Source organism: Pantherophis guttatus, chromosome 1 (genome assembly GCF_059756535.1).
Source record: "Pantherophis guttatus breed Tessera chromosome 1, ASM5975653v1, whole genome shotgun sequence".
Taxonomy (NCBI): domain Eukaryota; kingdom Metazoa; phylum Chordata; class Lepidosauria; order Squamata; family Colubridae; genus Pantherophis; species Pantherophis guttatus.
This window is the reverse complement of record NC_142063.1, coordinates 172425816-172445151: the sequence shown is the minus strand read 5'-3', so window position 1 is coordinate 172445151 and position 19336 is coordinate 172425816. Positions and strand designations below refer to the sequence as shown.

General features: G+C 36.0%; 1 protein-coding gene across 2 annotated transcripts in view; it reads left to right on the top strand.

Moving 5' to 3' along the window:
* MDH1B (malate dehydrogenase 1B) overlaps window positions 1-19143 on the top strand; it is a 26854-nt gene extending 7711 nt beyond the window's left edge. For both annotated transcript variants that reach the window (XM_034431665.3, XM_087882145.1), the window contains exons 5-12: window positions 574-1073; window positions 2052-2193; window positions 3425-3588; window positions 5146-5285; window positions 5989-6040; window positions 9418-9477; window positions 15979-16044; window positions 17000-19143. In XM_034431665.3, coding sequence (XP_034287556.2) covers window positions 574-1073; window positions 2052-2193; window positions 3425-3588; window positions 5146-5285; window positions 5989-6040; window positions 9418-9477; window positions 15979-16044; window positions 17000-17073 — 1198 coding nt within the window. In that variant the 3' untranslated portion in view covers window positions 17074-19143. The remainder of the gene's footprint in view (window positions 1-573; window positions 1074-2051; window positions 2194-3424; window positions 3589-5145; window positions 5286-5988; window positions 6041-9417; window positions 9478-15978; window positions 16045-16999) is intronic.
* Window positions 19144-19336: the final 193 nt, after the last annotated feature.

Sequence of the window (19336 nt, the reverse complement as noted above, 5' to 3'; positions counted from 1 at the left end):
GAATTTGGTTACTATCAAAAAGCTAACCTTGGTTGGCATTGGGATGGAAAATCACCAGTAAATCTAGATTCTAGGCTATGGGTTAGAATGGCAAATTCAAAAAAATTGCTGGAAGAAAGCAATGCAAGCCATTTCCATATTGTTACCAAGAAAACTACATGAAAGCTTGGTTTTATTTGAAAGATAGGATAAACATCTCCCCAGTTATCTTTCAAAATTTCTCTTTAAAAGAGGAAAGTACTTTACATATCAGTTGGGAGGAAAGTGTCTGCCAGTGCAGTTGTTTTTCTCAGAATTAGTTCACCTGGACTAAACCAGAAGAGCAGCAGCACATGAAGTATTTGCTATGTAATATGCAGTTAACCTTTCAATATATACATATACAGATATACATACATACATATTGTGAGGGATTTGATTGATTAAGGAGGCTTTAGTCTCCCTTTCTTGCCACTTGCTTTGCAAAATTTCACCACTACCACCAATCTGCCCACAGTGAACTGAAAAATAAATTCTGTGGATACCAAATGCTTCAGAATTAATGGTTTCCCTTATTGCTTTTTTCTTAATCAGAGCATGCAGTCCTGCTTGTTATCATCTGATCCCGTTATTAACTAATGGAGAAATATTTGGAATGGAAACTGAGATAAGCCTTCATTTGTTTGACAGAAGTATTTTCAAAGACATTCTTTGGGGTATTGTTATGGAGACTCAAGATTTAGCATCCCCAGTCCTTCGTAGTGTCACTTTACATACTGAACTGGAGGAGATTTTCCTTGATGCTGATATCATCATTTTGTTTGATGACATCCTACAGGAAACAATCCCAACACTCGAACACTGTATCCACCAAGTGACTGATCAATGTAAAACATATGGCCCTTTGATAGAGCAGAATGCCAAAAACAATGTCAAAATTATTGTGATGGGAAAAACCTTTACCAACCTTAAGTCGTTAATGCTTATGACATATGCACCCTCTATAAATCCTAAAAATATTATCACTCTTGCCATGCTGTTGGAAAGTGAAGCCAAAGCTATGGTAGCAAGAAAAATGCAAATGCACCCCGCAGGTATGTAACAGATTGATCATTGAATTAGTTTGAACTATTTTTGTCTCATGTTTAAAACTAACAAAGACAAACTATAAATGAAAATTAAAGCATGTATGTAGAGGTCCAGAGAGATGACCTGGAAGAAGATACTATTAGGTAAACACTAGGGACAAAAGAAACATGTTAAATCCAGAGAGCCAGAAGAGTGTTACGAAGAGACCTAGACTATTTCTACCTGGTCCTCTCCTGCTGGCTCCCTGGATATAAGAGGGAGAAAAGGGAAACTGGGAAGACTTGCAATGTTAATGTCACCCTTCTTGAACAGACAGATCAGGAAAGAGATTCACAAGAAGATTAGAGTCATACTTCATTGAAATAGTCTATAATAACAAAATCTTGCAGATCAGTCCACGTGTCTTCCTCTTACACTCTAGGGGAATGGAATAGAGCTAGTCTGAGTCTTTTTGTAAAATCCCTATCTACATATTCCCAGAAAAATTGGAGTTGGCCATGGGAATGAAGTGCAGATGTTTGCTCCCCTCCTAGGTCATCCTCTATTCTCCCTAAAGGCATACGGAAGGATCCTAATTCATGAGGTGATAAATGGATTGTAGATAGTAATAGTATGATTTCACAAGGCTGAACATTTTGATGGATTGGATTTCACAAGGCATATACATTTTGATGGATTGGATATACACAGAAGGCAAGTTGTTCAAAATTATGCATCAATGTAAAGGAATTCTGGTGCCTTAGGGAAGAGAATGTGAAGGACTCAAATAAAGGCTACACAAATGATAGTTGTTATTTATCCTGGTGACCATGTTGACTACATAGCACCTTAGAAGAACTATATGCTGGGGAACGGTTACTGGGACCATTATTGACTGCTTATGGGTTTGAGGTATTTTAGTGCCAAATAGGGTGCTGGAATAGGTTAATCTTTCATTTTGTTAGTCTGTTTTTTTTTCAATTTTCCATTGTTGTCTTCAACAGGAATAAAAAACCTCATTGTTTGGGGGAACATCAGTGGCAATAGCTTCGTTGATCTGAGTAAAACAGAGCTATATAGATATGACAGTGCCATCTGGGGCCCACCAAGTTTTTTTCGTCCTTTGTTGGATGTGCTATTTGATCGGTATTCTTTCTGATTTTTTTAAAAAAATTGGTATTATACAGTTCTTAAAACATTATAGAAACATAGAAAATGTATAAATGTTTGTGCCATATAAATCTGCTTCACTCCTTAACCTATTTCATATTCCTTTAGTCCTTTAAAATTATTTTTTTGGCCCTTTGTTGCAGTCGAAAAGCAGCATTTAACTGAAGGACATGAAAAATGAGAATTATGTGCTATGGAACAGCTGGCCTTTGGCTGTACTAAAGTATATCTGCCTATGCATTATTGTCTTTAAAAATGCTGTATATGTCTGAGTCTTTTCACAATTAACTTTAGATTTTCTACATTTAATTTTCTAGATATTTTGTGACTGACATTAAAGTGTTAAGATTGTTGTCTACCTAAATTTAAAATTGCCTTTGTTTATGTTCAACACCCAAAATAATTAGCAGCAAAAGTATGTAAACATTTTTTGATATTAGGCACATTCCTACTTTTACCAATAGAATTCTAGAACTCTGATACAAATTAAAATTTCTGTGATATTTCTAACCCTGTATGTAATGCTGTATTATTAAAGAATGTCATGACCTAAAACTTGGTATTTTCCTTTAAAATAATTAAGATTATTGTATTAAAAAGTAAATAAATGGGCTGCTCTGGTAATTAACAGCTATACAGAATAACAGAGTTGGAAGGGACTTCGGAGGTCTTCTAGTCCAGCCCCCTGCTCAGGCAGGAAACCCTATAACATTTCAGAAATGGTTGTCCAGCTTTAATCTAATGTTCTTTTAAAGTCCTACTTCATTGATTTTAAGACACATTTTGCTACCAAAATTGTTTCTGAATACTGTTTCCCTGAATTTTTATCTGTTACAGACATCTGTATTGCGCAAATCTATGTGGCTTAGAAGTATAATAAAACACATGACAATACATTTTCTAAAGTCATAATATTTAGTTAACTCCATAATACCATAATTATTGTGTCTCTGATACCAAAATGACTGCCTGAATAATAATGTTTTAACAGCTTTCTAAATATAATAACAAGGTGCATTTTTATTTTCAAGGATAGCTGTTTCTACAGGAAGAGAGACAGGAGGAGGAGAGCTCCAGCACAGAAGCTTGTCTCCAGGACCCCTCCTGCTAATTTAAATTTCTTGATTGGCAATCATCTTGTCAGAGGACATTTTTACATTTGTTTTCTGTATTATGTTTTTAAAAAGCTGTAATTTCTTGTTAACAGTGAATGGATGCAAATTGAATTTGTGGCTTCACTGAGTTCATTAACTTCTTGGGGAGCTCGTGGTTTAGGAATGGCATCTGCACATACGATCGCTACTGTGCTGAGATACTGGTACCAAGGATCCCCTCCTGGAGAAATGATCTCCTTGGGAGTAATTAGTGAAGGTATATGTCTTGAAAAGCTTTTTTGACCCACTTCTTTTGGTGTCACTAAAACCTTTTTCACCAAAGCTGAATATTTTCAACAGGAGATTATTGTAGGGGGATCAAAAAATCAAGATGGCAGATATGACTGTGTTTTTAAAGCCTTGCACTTGTAAAATACACAGCCATTTTAGCCATGTGATCTGGATGCAGGGGCTGCAGATGGGGAGCCATATGTATACCAGTGGTGCCACCAATCCCTCCTCTTGGATTAGACTGATAATGTGATGATGGTGATGATTTTGTGCCTTCGAGTCAGTTATGACACCTGGAAACTACCTAGTCTAGTTCCTGCAGTTTTCTTACCAAGGTTTTTCAGAAGTGATTTGCCATTGCTGTTTCCTTAGGGTTGAGCATCCAATTGGCTTTGTGTCCAAGGCAGGACTAGAACTCTGCAACTTTAACTGGTTTTATCCTGTGATTATACAGGATCTACTTTAAGCATGAGCCAATTCTCTGAATCTCAATTTAGAAATCTAACTGAAATAGGAACGTTAGATGTAATCCACACAAATTTTTCTGTCTCTATCCATTGTTTACCTTATTTTTAAATAAAAGTAGATATATGCATGAAGTCTACTTCTACTCTTCCTTCTTGGTTTAATATGGAAATTGCTTCTCAGATGGGATTTTTTTGGATAGCTAAGAGTTGTTCTATGGATCTGCATATAGTTCTGGCATCAAATTAATCTGGTTCTCTGGCCTATATGCATATTTCATATTTGTTCATTTATGTATAACCTATTTATAATATTTATTATAACAATCAGTCTGTTCCCAGCACTTATAATACTACCCCTATTTTGGGGTAGTATTATGTGAGATCCTCAAGCAAAATGAGAATGTGAAGTAATTTAAGAGGTTTTTTTAATGAACAACTTGGTACAGTCAGAAATAATAATAATTGACTTATTATTGTTGTTGTTAACAATAATAATGGTGCTCTATTGGGTTTTTCCCTATTCTATAGATGGATTTCTAACAAATCATGCATCATTAATATTTAATACAAGGTTTTATTACAGGTTATTATTAATAACTTTTTTAGATCTGTAAAATATTATACCTTCTAGATCACAGGTGTCAAACTCGCCGTGTCATGTTGCTGTCATGTGACGTTTTGTGACACTTTTTCCCTTCACAGAGCTGGGATGGGCATGGCCTGCATGTGACACATCCAGCCCATGGGCCGCCAGTTTGACACTCCAGTTCTAGATTATACCTCTACTAGTGGCTATGTCTAGAAAACGTATATTAAACCTAGGTTATAGTGATTAGAACAATTCTCCTCTACTCTCTCCATCATAGCAGTGAGAGTAATTCCTAGACCAGAAAGGAGTTGTTATTGCTAAAAGTCAATTCTAGTCATTCTGTTTTATTTTCTTAGAATCAGAATGGAGGGATGTGCATCATATTCTTGTGATGCTCAAATGGCATAGAAAAAATATCTCTGTATTAATTATGCATTTGTTATTTGTGTATTTCATACTTTTGAAGTCAATTATTTCTGTTTCGTAGGTCAATTTGGACTGCCTGAGGGGATTGTTTATTCAATGCCCGTAAGGTTTGAGAATGGCAGCTGGGAGATCTCTACAGAAATAGAAATTAATGAAAAAACTCAGTCATATCTTCTAATCCTGGCTTGTGATCTCATTCGGGTAAAATAATATTGTTTATATATATATATTCATTTTTTCATATTCATATTTTCATATTTTTCATATCAAATTATTCATATAATTTGTTCTTTCAGTTTGGATAGTCTAGAAAGCTTTCATCAAGATATTACAGCTGTTCTACAAAGTGAACCTTATCTGAAAATCAACTAAGACACAGTCATTTAGAGTCTAATGTCCAGTTCTTTTATATCATTTAAATTTAAATATTAAAATTAATTTGAAAATTATTAAATTATTATATTAAAATTATTTTCAAGATAGTTTGTTAGCTGCTTATTGTGGACAACAGAAAAAAGAATATGTACATAATAGGACATGATACGTGAAATAATTGACAGATCTTTATTGTAATGTGAATTCAAAAAGACAAGCTGAAGGTTTTTAAATAATCTGTGGTCAATGGCAATATGTGTTGTCATTGTAAAATATTTCTGTAAACATAAAAATTAGCAAAAATTATTTGAAAAATAACAAGTTACATTATTCTGTGGAAATTATAATTATAATTTCCGTTAAAATCAAATCCACTCTTATGAGATTAACAGATTAATTGTTTAGGAGAAGCATATTATTTTTATGTGAGACACATATTTTATTAATGAATTCTTATTAATTCTTAATAAAGTCATTATAAATGCTATTATAAATCATCTCCAATTGATACAGCTTTTTTTCTATGCAGGAAAAACAAGTTGCCTTAGGTGAAGTAGCAGAACTGAATCCGCAGAGAAGAGGTAAATATTAGTAACAAGTTATTAGTACTCAAACAGTCCAAATGATATTTACAGTAGAGTAGAGTAGAGTAGAGTAGAATAGAACAGAACAGAACAGAACAGAACAGAACAGAACGGAACACTTTATTGGCCGCACAAGGAATTTGTCTCCAGTGCATAAGATCACAGAGTACATATAAAACAAATTTAAAAATAAATATTCTATTACCAAATTTTTAAACTGTATAAAAGTTATGAAATAAATAAGTTTATATTTTAGCTGCTTCAACTCTCAGACTAGAGTGGTATAGGTGTTTTATTTGTCCTCATAGTTGAGGCCTCAAGACCTCCCTACATACCATTTTGTATGGTTATCAGTAGTTATCACTACTGACAACTATAGGACTGCAAAACATGCTGCCTCTGGGCTTCATAAATCCTGATTGGGTGAAGCACTCTACATACCTTCCCCACTCCATTCCACCCTTCCCCCAGCAGCTTTTCTTTTTGTTATGCTCAGTTGCTGCTACATTTCCTACCTACCTATTAACCATATTTTCTTCCATCTCTCCACTCTTTCTTCCTCATCCTACTCTATGTTTTAGTTCTTCCCAGCCTCCCCATAATGCCTTTCTTCAGCTCCTGCCCATTTTTTCCTAATCCACCCACTCTGCTCCATCTTCTCCATGCTACCTGTTTTTTTCTCAGTTCCAAAAGATGTTGCAGCAGTTTTGGGCATTAATAGAAAATGTTCTCATTGAACACTCCTTTTACAAAGAAGAAAAATCAGAAAAGGCTAAATTTTAATTTCTTTCAGAATAAAATGAAAACATCCTTTCTTTTGTTCTCATAACAAAACAAGAAAAGCACAGACTCTTAGCGTTGATGCCTTGTCAGAGCACTGTGCTGGAACATATTTTCTAGTAAAGAAATAATTTGCATCAGTTTTCTGTTTTTCTTTTTGTTACACAGGTGGGATTGCTACATGGTTGAGATAAACTAAGTTATAAAATGTACACAGCCATGTCAGGGCTTTGGGAAAGGAGGTTTTCCCATCAAAGACATGGTGTTGTCTTAGTTTATTGTGAAAAAGCCATAGACTTCATTTCCTTTTGGAGTGAATTGGAAAACTAGATTCAGATTGGTCAAATGGCAGGGCAAGGAAAGGGGAAAGCATACAATGGATGATTGAAAAATAATGTCTTCACTTAACTTTAAATAGAGATATTTTAATAAGTGAAACAGGCAATACCTGAATACTTCTCCACATACTCATGTACTTAGAAAATAGAAAAACAGAATTGGATGGGACCTAGAGGTCTTCTAGTCCAACCCCCTGTTCAAGCAGGAGACCCTATACCATTTTAGACAAACTGATGTCCCTATAGAACAGGGATGTCAAACTCGCAGTATCACATGACGTATCAGGACTTTTTTTCCACTTCACAAAACCAGTGCATGATGCATCTAGCCCATGGTCCGCGAGTTTGACAGCCCTGCTATAGATATTCCTTCAATTTTGGGAAAGGTGGAAGTCATATGGTACTAAGCCTGTACTGTATGGGGATGGTGTAAGACTATGCAATCACTTCTTGGGTGGCTTATAATGTATGAGACTTGTTGTGTTACAACAGAACAGCCCTTTTGTGCTTCTGAACTCTGCTTAATCATTATTCCAAAATGCTGAGTGTTGCAATCTAGGGCTATGAAGTGGTGTCAGATTCAAAAAATCCATTTGAACAAGTCACCCAGAATCATGGTTACAAGATAGGTGGCAAATAAATTTCATAAATAAAAAAAATTACCACCTGCATCACAAAATCTATAACAATAAATGTACTTGCCCATGTCTGGGCTTTGACTTTTTTTGTACAGTAGGTGAAACCTTTTGATGATATTACATGGGCAGACACTTTATTTTTGGCTCATAAAGATGATTCCATGTTTTGTTAACTGTCACCAAACTATAAAGAATGTCCTTACCTTCATTTGCATAGCCTGGCAGTAGTTGCTTGTACATTTCAGCTCTTGAAGATTTCAACTCTATCATGAGCATGCAAGGAACCCATGTGGTAGAAACCTTCCAATACTGAAGAATATCACTAATGCATGTTTCTGTGAAATTTCAAACTTCATCAGTGGATTGTCCTTAATCAATTCATTAGTCTTTGTCACATGGAATTTGCTGATTGCTATTATGGGTTGTCATGCAGTTTATTCTTGTTCACACAAATCAACTCCTCTAGTTCACAGTCTTAACAGTTTTTGGCTCAATGATGCACAGTATTCACATCAATGTAGTTATCATCATAATCTTCATTCAGCAGTGAATTTCAATTGGAGGGATTCCTTCAGCAGTGAACAATTCAATGTTCCTTAAGGTGCTTTAACAAGTAGTCACTGCAGGCTTCCATTTCATGAACAATAGCAACATGTTGTTTTTTGATAGCTATTTAAAGTGAAAAATCAGAAAATCAGCATGTCCATATGCCTTCTATTGGTGACATGGAGCATTGGAGGGATTAATTCCATTCAACCATCATCATTTTTAATATTACTGTATCAGTGTTATGCCAGATGCTTCATCTGACTGCTGTCCTGTTTGAAATAAGAGTTTGTTCCTTGGCTTTGTCTTGATTCTTTTTAAAAAATTGCAGCAATGTTCCTAAATTGGATAGTTTGGCAATTTATTTCTGTGGAAAAAAATAGAAATAATTAAAACAGCTCTGCTACCTTTGGACTTTAGCACTTGTCATTATGAATTTATACATCCCTAATTTACAATATAAATCTATAGTTGTCTATACAAATCAAATTTCATGGAGCTAACCTCCAGACACATGGATATAATAATGCAGTCTTAACTTTACGCGATGGCTCAGTGGCTAAGATGCTGAGCTTGACGATCTAAAGGTCGGCAGTTCAGCAGTTCGAATCTCTAGTGCCGCGTAACAGGGTGAGCTCCCGTTACTTGTCCCAGCTTCTGCCAACCTAGCAGTTTGAAAGCACGTAAAAAATGCAAGTAGAAAAATAAGGACCACCTTTGGTGAGAAGGTAACTGTTCCATGAATCTTTGGCGTTTAGTCATGCCGGCCACATGACCATGGAGACGTCTTCGAACAGCGCTGGCTCTTCAGCTTTGAAACAGAGATGAGCACTGCCCCTAGAGTCAGGAACGACTAGCACATAGGTGCGAGGGGAACCTTTACCTTAACTTCAAACAGTAATAACAATAACATTTTAACTAGCTTATTATTTTCTTTGGATTCTGCCAGATTTCAAAACATAGACATGATAACTCAGTTTGTTATGGCCAATTGACAATGTGTGTTTTATTCTTCTTCATAATAATAGAATGAGCATAGTTAAATGGACAACACAAATATTGTTTCTTACAGACATCCATGCAATATATCGTGATGTAGCAGAAGAAGAGGAAGACTTTGAAGTAAATGCTGGTAAGGCAAAGAAATGTTTTACTATAATTGAAGACTGCAATTAAAAATAATTATTATCATTCCCAAAACATTATTTTTACAAAATTAAAACAAAAATGAAATAGCAAAAATATTAATAATAGAGAGTTTTAAATAAATGATACCTCAGACTAAACCAAGAGCATTTTTAAAAAGGGGGGAAATGTTAAATATTAATTTGGAATCTGTACATGGCGTTTGTATGTGTATCTCCTGGGCTGTAACAAAAGAATTAACTCCCTGTCTTGCTCTTGCTCTGAATCCTAGGTAAAGTTAGAAATCTTTCTCTTCCTCTTTTCTTCTTGTACATATCTCTCTGAGCTATGTCTCACTATGCCTTCTCCCAGCTAAACTCTTTACATCCACTACTTGTTCTCCTACCCACATCTTCCTAATCTCTAAGGCTGAATTTAAGTAACATCCTAGAGGCAGCAAGTCTCTTATGAAGAAAATTTCTCTATTTCTTCACAAAATCTATACTTCTGTTTGTGTACCTTCCCAATTAAAGGATTCAGTTTTATGCATCCTGCAATTAACAACTTTATTCTTACTTTACATGAGGTTTGCTGCAAATTACTCTGTGTGTGTGTGTGTGCGCGCATGCACATGCAATGTATGTGTACTTTTAACAGAATATATGTTGGAAGGGACCTTGGAAATCTACTCCGACCCCCTATTCAAGCAGGAAACCCCATACTATTTCAGATAAATGGTATAGCAATCTCTTCTTAAAGCCTCCAGTGATGGAGTATCCACAACTTTTAAAGGCAAGCTGACTAATCGTTCTAACTGTCAGAAAATTTCTCCTTAGTTCTAGGTTGTTTCTCTCCTTCCATTAGTTTCTATCCATTGCTTCTTGTCCTGCCTTCAGGTGCTTTGGAGAATAGGTTGACCCCATCTTCTGGGAGACTGCTATCATGTCACCCCTCGTCCTTCTTTTCATTAAACTAGACATACCCAATTCTTGCAACCGTTCTTCATATGTTTTAGCCTTCATTCACTTAATCATCTTTGTTGCTCTTCCCTGGACACTTTGTAGAGTCTCAACATCTTTTTTATATCGTGGCAACCAAAACTGGATACAATATTCCAAGTGTGGTCTTACCAAAGCATTATAAAGTGATAACACTTCATGTGATCTTATCTCTCTGTTAATGCAGCCTAGGAGTGTGCCAGCTTTTTGGGCAGCTATAGCACATTGCTGGCTCATATTTAAGTGACTATGTGCTAGAACTCCAAGATTTCTCTCACAGTTATTACTATTGAGCCAGATACCACCTATACTGTACCTGTGCATTTGGTTTTTCTTGCCTAAATGTAGAACCTTATTTTTTTCACCATTAAATTTTATTTTGTTAGATAGGGCCCAGTATTCAAGTCTGTCAAGATGCTTCTGTATCTTTAGTCTATCTACTGGTGTGTTGGCTATTCATGCCAGCTTGGTGCCATATGCAAATTTGATGGGTTCCCCTTCGATTCCCTCATCTAAATCATTGATGAAGAAATTGAAGAGTACTGGGCCTAAGAAGAGCCTTGGGTACTCCACTGTTTACTTCCCTCCATTGGATGTACTCCATTGAGGACTACACGTTGAGTATGATTTGTCAACCAGTTAACAAACCCACCTGGTGGTGGTGCTATCTATTCCACATTTTACTAGCTTGCCAAGTAGTCAGTTTTGGTCTACTTTATCAGATGCCTTATAGAAGTTCAAGTAAATTATATCCACAGCATTTTTCTGATCCACTAATTTTGTCACTTTCTCAAAGAATTCAATAATTCTTTGATCTGTTTTTGACAAACCTGTGTAGGCTTCTGGTTATGACTTTGTTTGCCTCTGAATGTTTGCAGATTCACTTCTTGATTATCTTTTCCAGAATCTTCCCAGGTATTGATGTCAGGCTGATAGATCTGTAGTTTCCTGGATCCATTTTTTCCCCTTTTTTAAAGACAGGAATCACATCAACTCTTTTCCAATCCTCAGGTAGTTTCTCAGTGCTCCAGGATCTTTAAAAGATGCAGTTCAGTAGTTCTGAGATCACGTCTGCCAGTTCCTTCAGAACCTTAGAGTGTAATCCATCTGGTCCTGGTTAATTGAACTTGTCTAGGATGGCTAGGTATTATCTTAGCCTTATTTAGTGTTTTTGTCCACAACAAATTTTGGATAGGCAAATGTAACCTGGGGAAATCAGAACTGGATGAAATATTGACAGGAACAGATGAAAAAATGATTAAGAAGATGAAGAAGTAAAAGAAGTAAAAGAAACAATGATAGCATGGTCAAAGAATTTTGGATACAACATAGAATTGGAGAAATGGCAACAATTTTGGGAAAGAAACTATAAATTAACTGTGGCAACAGCTTATAAAAAAATTTGTATAAGATGTTTTATAGATGGCATATGCCACCAGAAAGATTAGCTAAGATGCTTAAAGATAAATCAGCTAAGTGTTGGAAATGTCACCAGTTGCCATGATCATTTTTTTTTTTATTTGATTTATATGCCGCCTTTCTCCGGAGACTCAGGGGGGCTTACAATGTGTTACAATGCATTTTATCATATGTGGTGCTTGTGTAAAGAAGCAAAACATTATTGGGTGAAAATACAAACATGGTTAGAGGGAATGTTGCAGCAACATATAGAGTTAAAGCCAGAGATATTCTTACTGGGAATTTTACCAGAGAATTACAGTAAAGAAGATACGTATTTGATCATTCATATAATAACAGTGGCTAGAATTGTATTTGCACAAAATTGGAAAGCAGATAAAATCCGGTTGGAAGGAGAAAGCATAAAGAAAATTTTAGAATGTACAGAAATGAATAGATTAACATTGAGAATAAAAGATAAAGAGAAGTTGATGTATTTCAAGACATGGGAAAATTTTATGATTGGTTAGAAAGGAAATATGAATAAGGGTATAGAGATAAAATAGATTTAGAGCAGATGCGAGAAAACAATTAGAAAAATAGATACCCAGATGATGCCAAGTAAAAGGAAAAAGGGGAGGGGGGTAAAAGGGAAAAAAAGTGAGATATTATAAAAATGTACACAAATGATGAAATAAAAATAAATATTAATTGAATAAGAAATTGAAATGAAAATTAAGATAATTAGAAAATTGGGGCTGCTTGAATACCACTTTAGATTGAACTGAAAAGGGAAACAACAAGAGAGAGGAGAAGGAGTAGAGAGAGGAAGGGAGAAGAGAGGAGAGGAGAAAAGAAAGGGAAAAGGAGAGGAAGAAAAGGGAGGAGAAAGAGAAGGTTAGAAGGGGGGAAGAAGAGTGGGGGAAAGGAAGGAGAAGTAGGAGAGAAGGAGAGGAAGAATGAAGAAAGTAGGAGGAGAAAGAGAAAGGAAAAGAATGGGAGGAGAAGAAGAAAAGTTGAAATAAAGGTAAAAGAGCAGCCCCGAAAAAATAAAAATGAAAGTTAAAAGATAAGATGAATGAAAAATGATGGATAAATGACTGTACATGTAAATGTGTTTATGTGAAATAAAAATAAAAAACTTGTTTGAAAAAAAAATTTGGATAGGCAAATGTACAGAATGTATTAGGAGACAATATAAATATAAAGGCTTCAAATAACACTCCTGATGATTTCATGGACCAGACATATACCGTATTTTTCGGTGTATAAGACGCACCGGAGTATAAGACACACCTTAATTTTGGGGGAGGAAAACAAGGAAAAAAGTATTTTACCTCTGCCTACCAGCATTTAAGGTGGCGCTGCCCTCCTCTTCCTCCTGCAAGTGAGAGGTGCAGGGACTACTCGCTTTCCCCCAAAGAGACCCCTAGCATGCTCTGGGGGGAGGGACATAGCCCAGCTTGAGGAACAACCCTCCCTCTTCGGGACAGTGGGGGGGGAATCTGCCCAGCAACTTTGGGGAACAAGGCGGGTGCCACAATTTGCGGCTGGTCACCCCTCTGGCCACGCTGACTTCACTCCCCAGCAATGTGAGGAGCCGCCCCCGCCACTGCCTAACTCTCTCTGCACCCATGAGCCAAGCCGAGCTGAATGGGAGCCCCTAAAGGAGCCCCTAAAGGGAAACGTTCCTCCTTTCCAGCCATCGCTGCCCGGATTCCAAAATGCAAACCTCAAGAGTCGCGCTTCAGGTGGCGGCCAGTTCCCCTGCAATGTGCAGCTGGGAACTGCTGCCCGAACCCGCGATCCCCTTCCCAATTCCAAACATGGGGTGTGTGCAGAGACAAAAAAAAGTGTACCGTGTTTCAAGCGGCGGATCTGGCCAGGAGGAAAGAGAAGAGTCTGCTGAGAAGGAGGACGGCGCGCGGCTCTGCAATGTGCAGAAAAACACTTTTAGGCATCAGTGCTACAATCTCCTCCCCGAATCCAAAGCACTTCCCAGTTCCCTGCTGCACATTGAAGTGACACCTGAAGCGCGACTCTTGAGGTTTGCATTTTGGAATCCGGGCAGCGATGGCTGGAAAGGAGGAATGTTTCCCTTTAGGGGCTCCCATTCAGCTCGGCTTGGCTCCTGGGCGCAGAGAGGGTTAGGCAGCGGCGGCGGCTCCTCACATTGCTGGGGAGTGAAGTCAGCACGGCCAGAGGGGTGACCAGCCACAAATTGTGGCACCCGTCTTGTTCCCCAAAGCTGCTGGGCAGATTCCCCCCCCCCCACACTGTCCCGAAGAGGGAGGGTTGTTCCTCAGGCTGTGCCCCGACCCAGATCCCTGCCGCCTGGAACTGGCCGAAAATGGCCAAAGGGTGGGGGCCAGCGGGTGGGCGGGGCTACATTCGGCATATAAGACGCAGCCAGATTTTCACCCCCTTTTTGGGGGTAAAAAGGTGCGTCTTATACACCAAAAAATATGGTAATTTTATTCTCAGCAGTAGGAAATGATTTGCCATTATCTTCTTCCAGGAAGTTTTTTGTTGTTGTTCCCCAATCAAACCTATAACCCTGGGATTTCCTCGTGATCTCATCTACTAATAACAAGGGTTGAACTTGCTTAATGTTTTTTAATCAGCCAGATTCAGTTAGGCAGTTGATAAATGATTGTCAAATTTGATTAAATTATAAGAGATTTTCAGGACTTTTTATTGTATTAATTTGGGAGCATGTATATGATGCATAACAGCAGTACCACTAATATTATTGGATTTCTTTGATACATTTTCCATAAAAACTTTCAAAAATAAGAGCTGGAGAATAAATGATATCAGACATGTTATGACATCATACAAATTTATAATATCTTCAGGAAATTTCCAGTTTTGCGGATAAGAATATTTCAAAATGTATTTCCCAGATATATAGGAGTGCTTAGACAGGGTACCATTTAAATGTATTAAAATGATCGCTAAATTAGTGACAAAATGTTTAAACAACATATCAAGGATCTCCTTGTTAAAGATATGTCTTACGTTGACAATAGTTTCAATTTTGATTTTTAAACTTCATTAGGCTTGTTAATCATGTATTGAAATGGAAACATTATTGAATACCTACCATTGTGGACTCAGTTTGAGAGTTCCTATTTAGTACTCTTGCAATCCTGGCAGGTTATTGGTTCTAATTAGAGAAGGGATTTAGTTCCTGTTCTAACAGAGAAGGAATTGGGTATATTTAAATTAAATTTTTCCTCTCATTAGAAATTGAAGCAATTCACATTTTGAAATGGCTAATAAACTTTCCTGCTTTTGTTGTTGAAAACCTGGGCTCATAATATGATTGTTACCTTATTAACTGTGTATTTATTAAATTTATATGCTGCCCATCTCATCATCGAGAGCAAAATTATACTTTTCTATAAATGTATTATGATCAATGATAAGTAACAATGATATTTTCAAAACTTCTGAGAATTTACAAAAGGAATACAGTTTAGTTTAGACTGAATGGCAATGCATATTGTACTGATAAAATACTTGTTTGGTACATTGTTTGGCTCCATTGCCCTTATTTCCTCTGAAATCCAGGAGCCTTGGGTGTGCCGGAGAAGGCCTTTGCAGGTAGTCCTTGTTTAACTATAGTGACTGGGAGCGGAATCTCCATGGCTAAGCAATGCGTTCATAAAGGCCAAGATCACGTGACCATGCCGCTTAGCAACAGAAGTTCCAGCAGTCCCCAGTTTACCATCAGTGAGGGCCATCGGCCTTGGATTTTTTTTCTTTTTTTTCTTGTCTCACTAATTTTTTATAGAATAGATTTTGTTTCTTTTTTGTAAGTATATAGCCTAAAAGTAGTAATTTACTAATTTAGTTATATAGTTACATTGCTATTTAGCTTATATATAAAATTACAAACCAACAACTAAGTTTTTTTTAAGGAATGTTAATAGTAATACCTTAAATTTATATTTAAAAATCATTTCCAATCGGTATACATAGATGAAGGGGGAAAACCTGTATAGTGCTCGATAGATGTCTTTATAGCCATCTTTCAGTCTTGGAATTGCAATGCATGTTGCAAAAAGCTTGTGAGATTGCTTGATCTTTGATTTTGGTTCTTTTAGAACCCAGAGCTTCCTTAATTGACCAAGAAAGAGCCTTGGAAAGTGAAGATCAAACTGTTGCTGAAGGTAAATCTGTTTCTACATGCTTTTCCCCCCCTCAAAATTAGTTTGAGCATGGCGCTAGTCAAGGCAGATAAATGACAAGTAGGAAAAAGCAATCCATTTCTCTGTGACTGAATTCCAGGCAAAGAATTACACTCTCACACCACTTTTCTTTTCTTTTCTTTTTTTTTCCTTTTCTTTTGGTTGGGAGAGTTAGTAGTTGGCTGACTACTATAACTGAAAAAAGCAGTGAGTTAAAGTCAGGTTTGTTAACTGTAGCTAATCTAGAGAATTGACCTTTTTGAAAAGCATTTCCTTTTAGGTAGTTTAGGTACTGTATGTATAATGTAATAAATGATCTATTATTTAATTTGAAAAGATGAAATTGTAAAGGTACTTATATAAATTAACTCTAAAGTGGAACGTTAAGAAGCTGGCAGGACAGCCTTTTTTTTTGTGTAGCTCTATTAAACTATACTGTCTCCAGTTTGTTCAATGTTCATGTATCACCATTAGTCACACACATGAGTACACAGTTAGGCCCTTGATCATTAGCATTAGTAAAGTAGCATTAGAAACAGTGTTAAAAAGACAGAAACACAACGTCATGCACATAAGCATTTGTTCACATCTAAGTTTACCTGTATGACAGGAAATTGATTGCAGATAACCTGTAACAAGCCATTTTTTACAAATACAAATGTGGAAAAGAGATCACATTACTAAAACTAACATGAGTCCTTATTCAATCCTTGATTTAAATTCACCTCTACCACATCTGATAGCTAACATTATTTCTTGTGGTGTCCAATGACTGTTTTTCTTTCTCATTCTGAATTTTTCTTTGATTCACAAGTATCCATTATGCATTCAGTATTCATACAGAACATATATACACACACACACTTTTTTTGAAGTAAAAAAAGATGAGCACTTTGTAGATGAGCATGTGTAAAACTAACAGTTCTGTCAATTACAGAAACAGAAGATACTGACGAATTAAATGAGTCCAAAAATATTGAAGACGAAAATATTGAAGCTGAAGATGATTAAGAAGCTAAATGCAAAATAGTTCTTTAATATGTAATGAAAATTGTATTGCTTTATTAATGAATGCAGAAAAACTGTATGATGTACTTCAAGAAATGTAATGTAAAGAAGGAATAGTGTTTTATTTTGTCAAATTTAATTTGCAATTTAAAGTTATTTTGATATTTACTGATGCCTGGCATCTTCTCAAAGGTTTTGAATTTTGACTCCCACTGATTTAAGTATTCAGTTATACCTCTTGTTAGTCATAATTTTTACTGAATTGTATTTCTAGTTTTTATATCACCCAAAACTATAAAGCTGGCAAAATGTGAATATGCAAAAATAAAAGTAAAAATGTGCCTGACCCAAACATCTTAAATTATACAACTTGAATGAACTGTGTAAAATATATTTGATTTGAATTGATGAATTGAGATTTGAGGAGGGCAATTTGAATTTGATTCTAGGGCAAACCATGACCAGTCACAACAAACAAACCACCAGTAGCCTAGCTTAATTTGCAAACAAGATTTAGGCTTTATCTATCTGTTTTTATTCTCCTAGAATAAGAAAGATATGTACAAATTATGATTTTGTTCATTGGTTTCTTCATAAGTGAATGAAGCCTGAGTCCTGGGAGTGCATATCACACTAACATTGGCTACATAAACTAGGGATGGTTTAATTGTTTCTTGCGTAGAGTTTGGGTTAGATATTCTATAAGGTCCCTTCCAACTCAAGCATTCTGTGATTTTATCATTTTGGCTAATCCAATATCTCCACCTCTGTTTGTCACTAAACTAACCTTATGGATTTGTGTGATGTGTGAATGAAATTTGTGTTAGTTCTGTTAAATAAATAGTGAAGATGGCAGCACTCATGTCTGCATTTATGGGTGTATGTTAAAATACTTCTCCTTGGAATGTTTCTCAATTTATTCCTGCAGACATTAGAACAGCACTATGGAATCTGTGGCCATCTAGATGTTGATGAACAGTAGATATAGTAAATGAGACTCCTGGGATTTATAGTACTACAATATCTGTAAAGTCATAACTAACATTCCTGTGTGCATGTAATTTTGGTGTGTTACCACACAAATTTATTTATTTATTTATGAATTCATATTGCTGCCAATCCGCACATGTCAACTCAAGGCAACTTACAGAATATAAAACCCCATATAAAAACAATCAAACTAATTGAAAAGCATCCTTTTGTTCATGGTTATTTAAGTGACTAGAATAGTGATGCAAGATCAATTGTGAGAAAATATGACAAAAGGTATACAGTTCAGATGTGTATTTGGTTTTCTTTTCTTTGATATGGACTATAATTTTATTTGTCTTTTTTTTAGAAGGCATTTTTATATGTGGAAAAAATGTACACTTGTGCATGTTTACACAGGGATCTATAAACATAAGATAACTCTTCAGTCGGAAGAGTACTAAATCCAGTATCTTACTGAAAAAGCAAGAACAGCAAAACACACCAGCTTCTTGTTTATTTTTATTCTATAGCTTGTGATACTTCATCAGTAGTGGTTTATTTTAAGTAAAGTTTAAACTTGTGCAGAGTGAATAAAATTAATAATTTATCCTATCAGTTGCAACTGAAAGCATTCCTGGATGAATTGATTTCTACAACTTAACAATAATAGATTTAGTGCAGGAAATACTGCTTTTTCATTCTGTGTGTAATGGAGTATGTAGCTATATAAAAACATAAGACTTTTTTTCTTTTATTATGTGTTAAATGTATTAGCTTTAGCCAAATTCATGTGGTAAAGGAGTCAGAATATTTGGATTAACAAGCTTAGCCCTGTTTTAATGCAATAACATTAAATGAAAGATAATGTTCTAGGCTGGAAAAGGCTTATAAATTCAAGGTGTGCTAGAGGTGTTAAATTCAAAACTACCCTGCTATGGGCAGACTTCTATTCCATCTGCAATGCTATCTAAAATCAATTTCACCTCCAATCCAGCCTGTACCTCTTCAGCATTCCAAATGAAGCCTGCAGACTTTTCCAGTCTAACTGCCAGCCTCTGTTCTGTAATGCCTTATTTAGACCTAATAAATATACTAAAATACTATGGCTTTGGGATTTTTTTTCCATAACAGTAATTAGCTATTTCTTATATTTGAAATGTCTTAATGTGCTGTAATTCAGTGACCATAGAAACATTCTGTGGTTGGAGATAATTATAACATTACAAGCAATGTATCAACGAAGGCTTTCCTAGCCAGCATCAATCGGTGGCGATGAGCTTCCAGGCTAATAGGC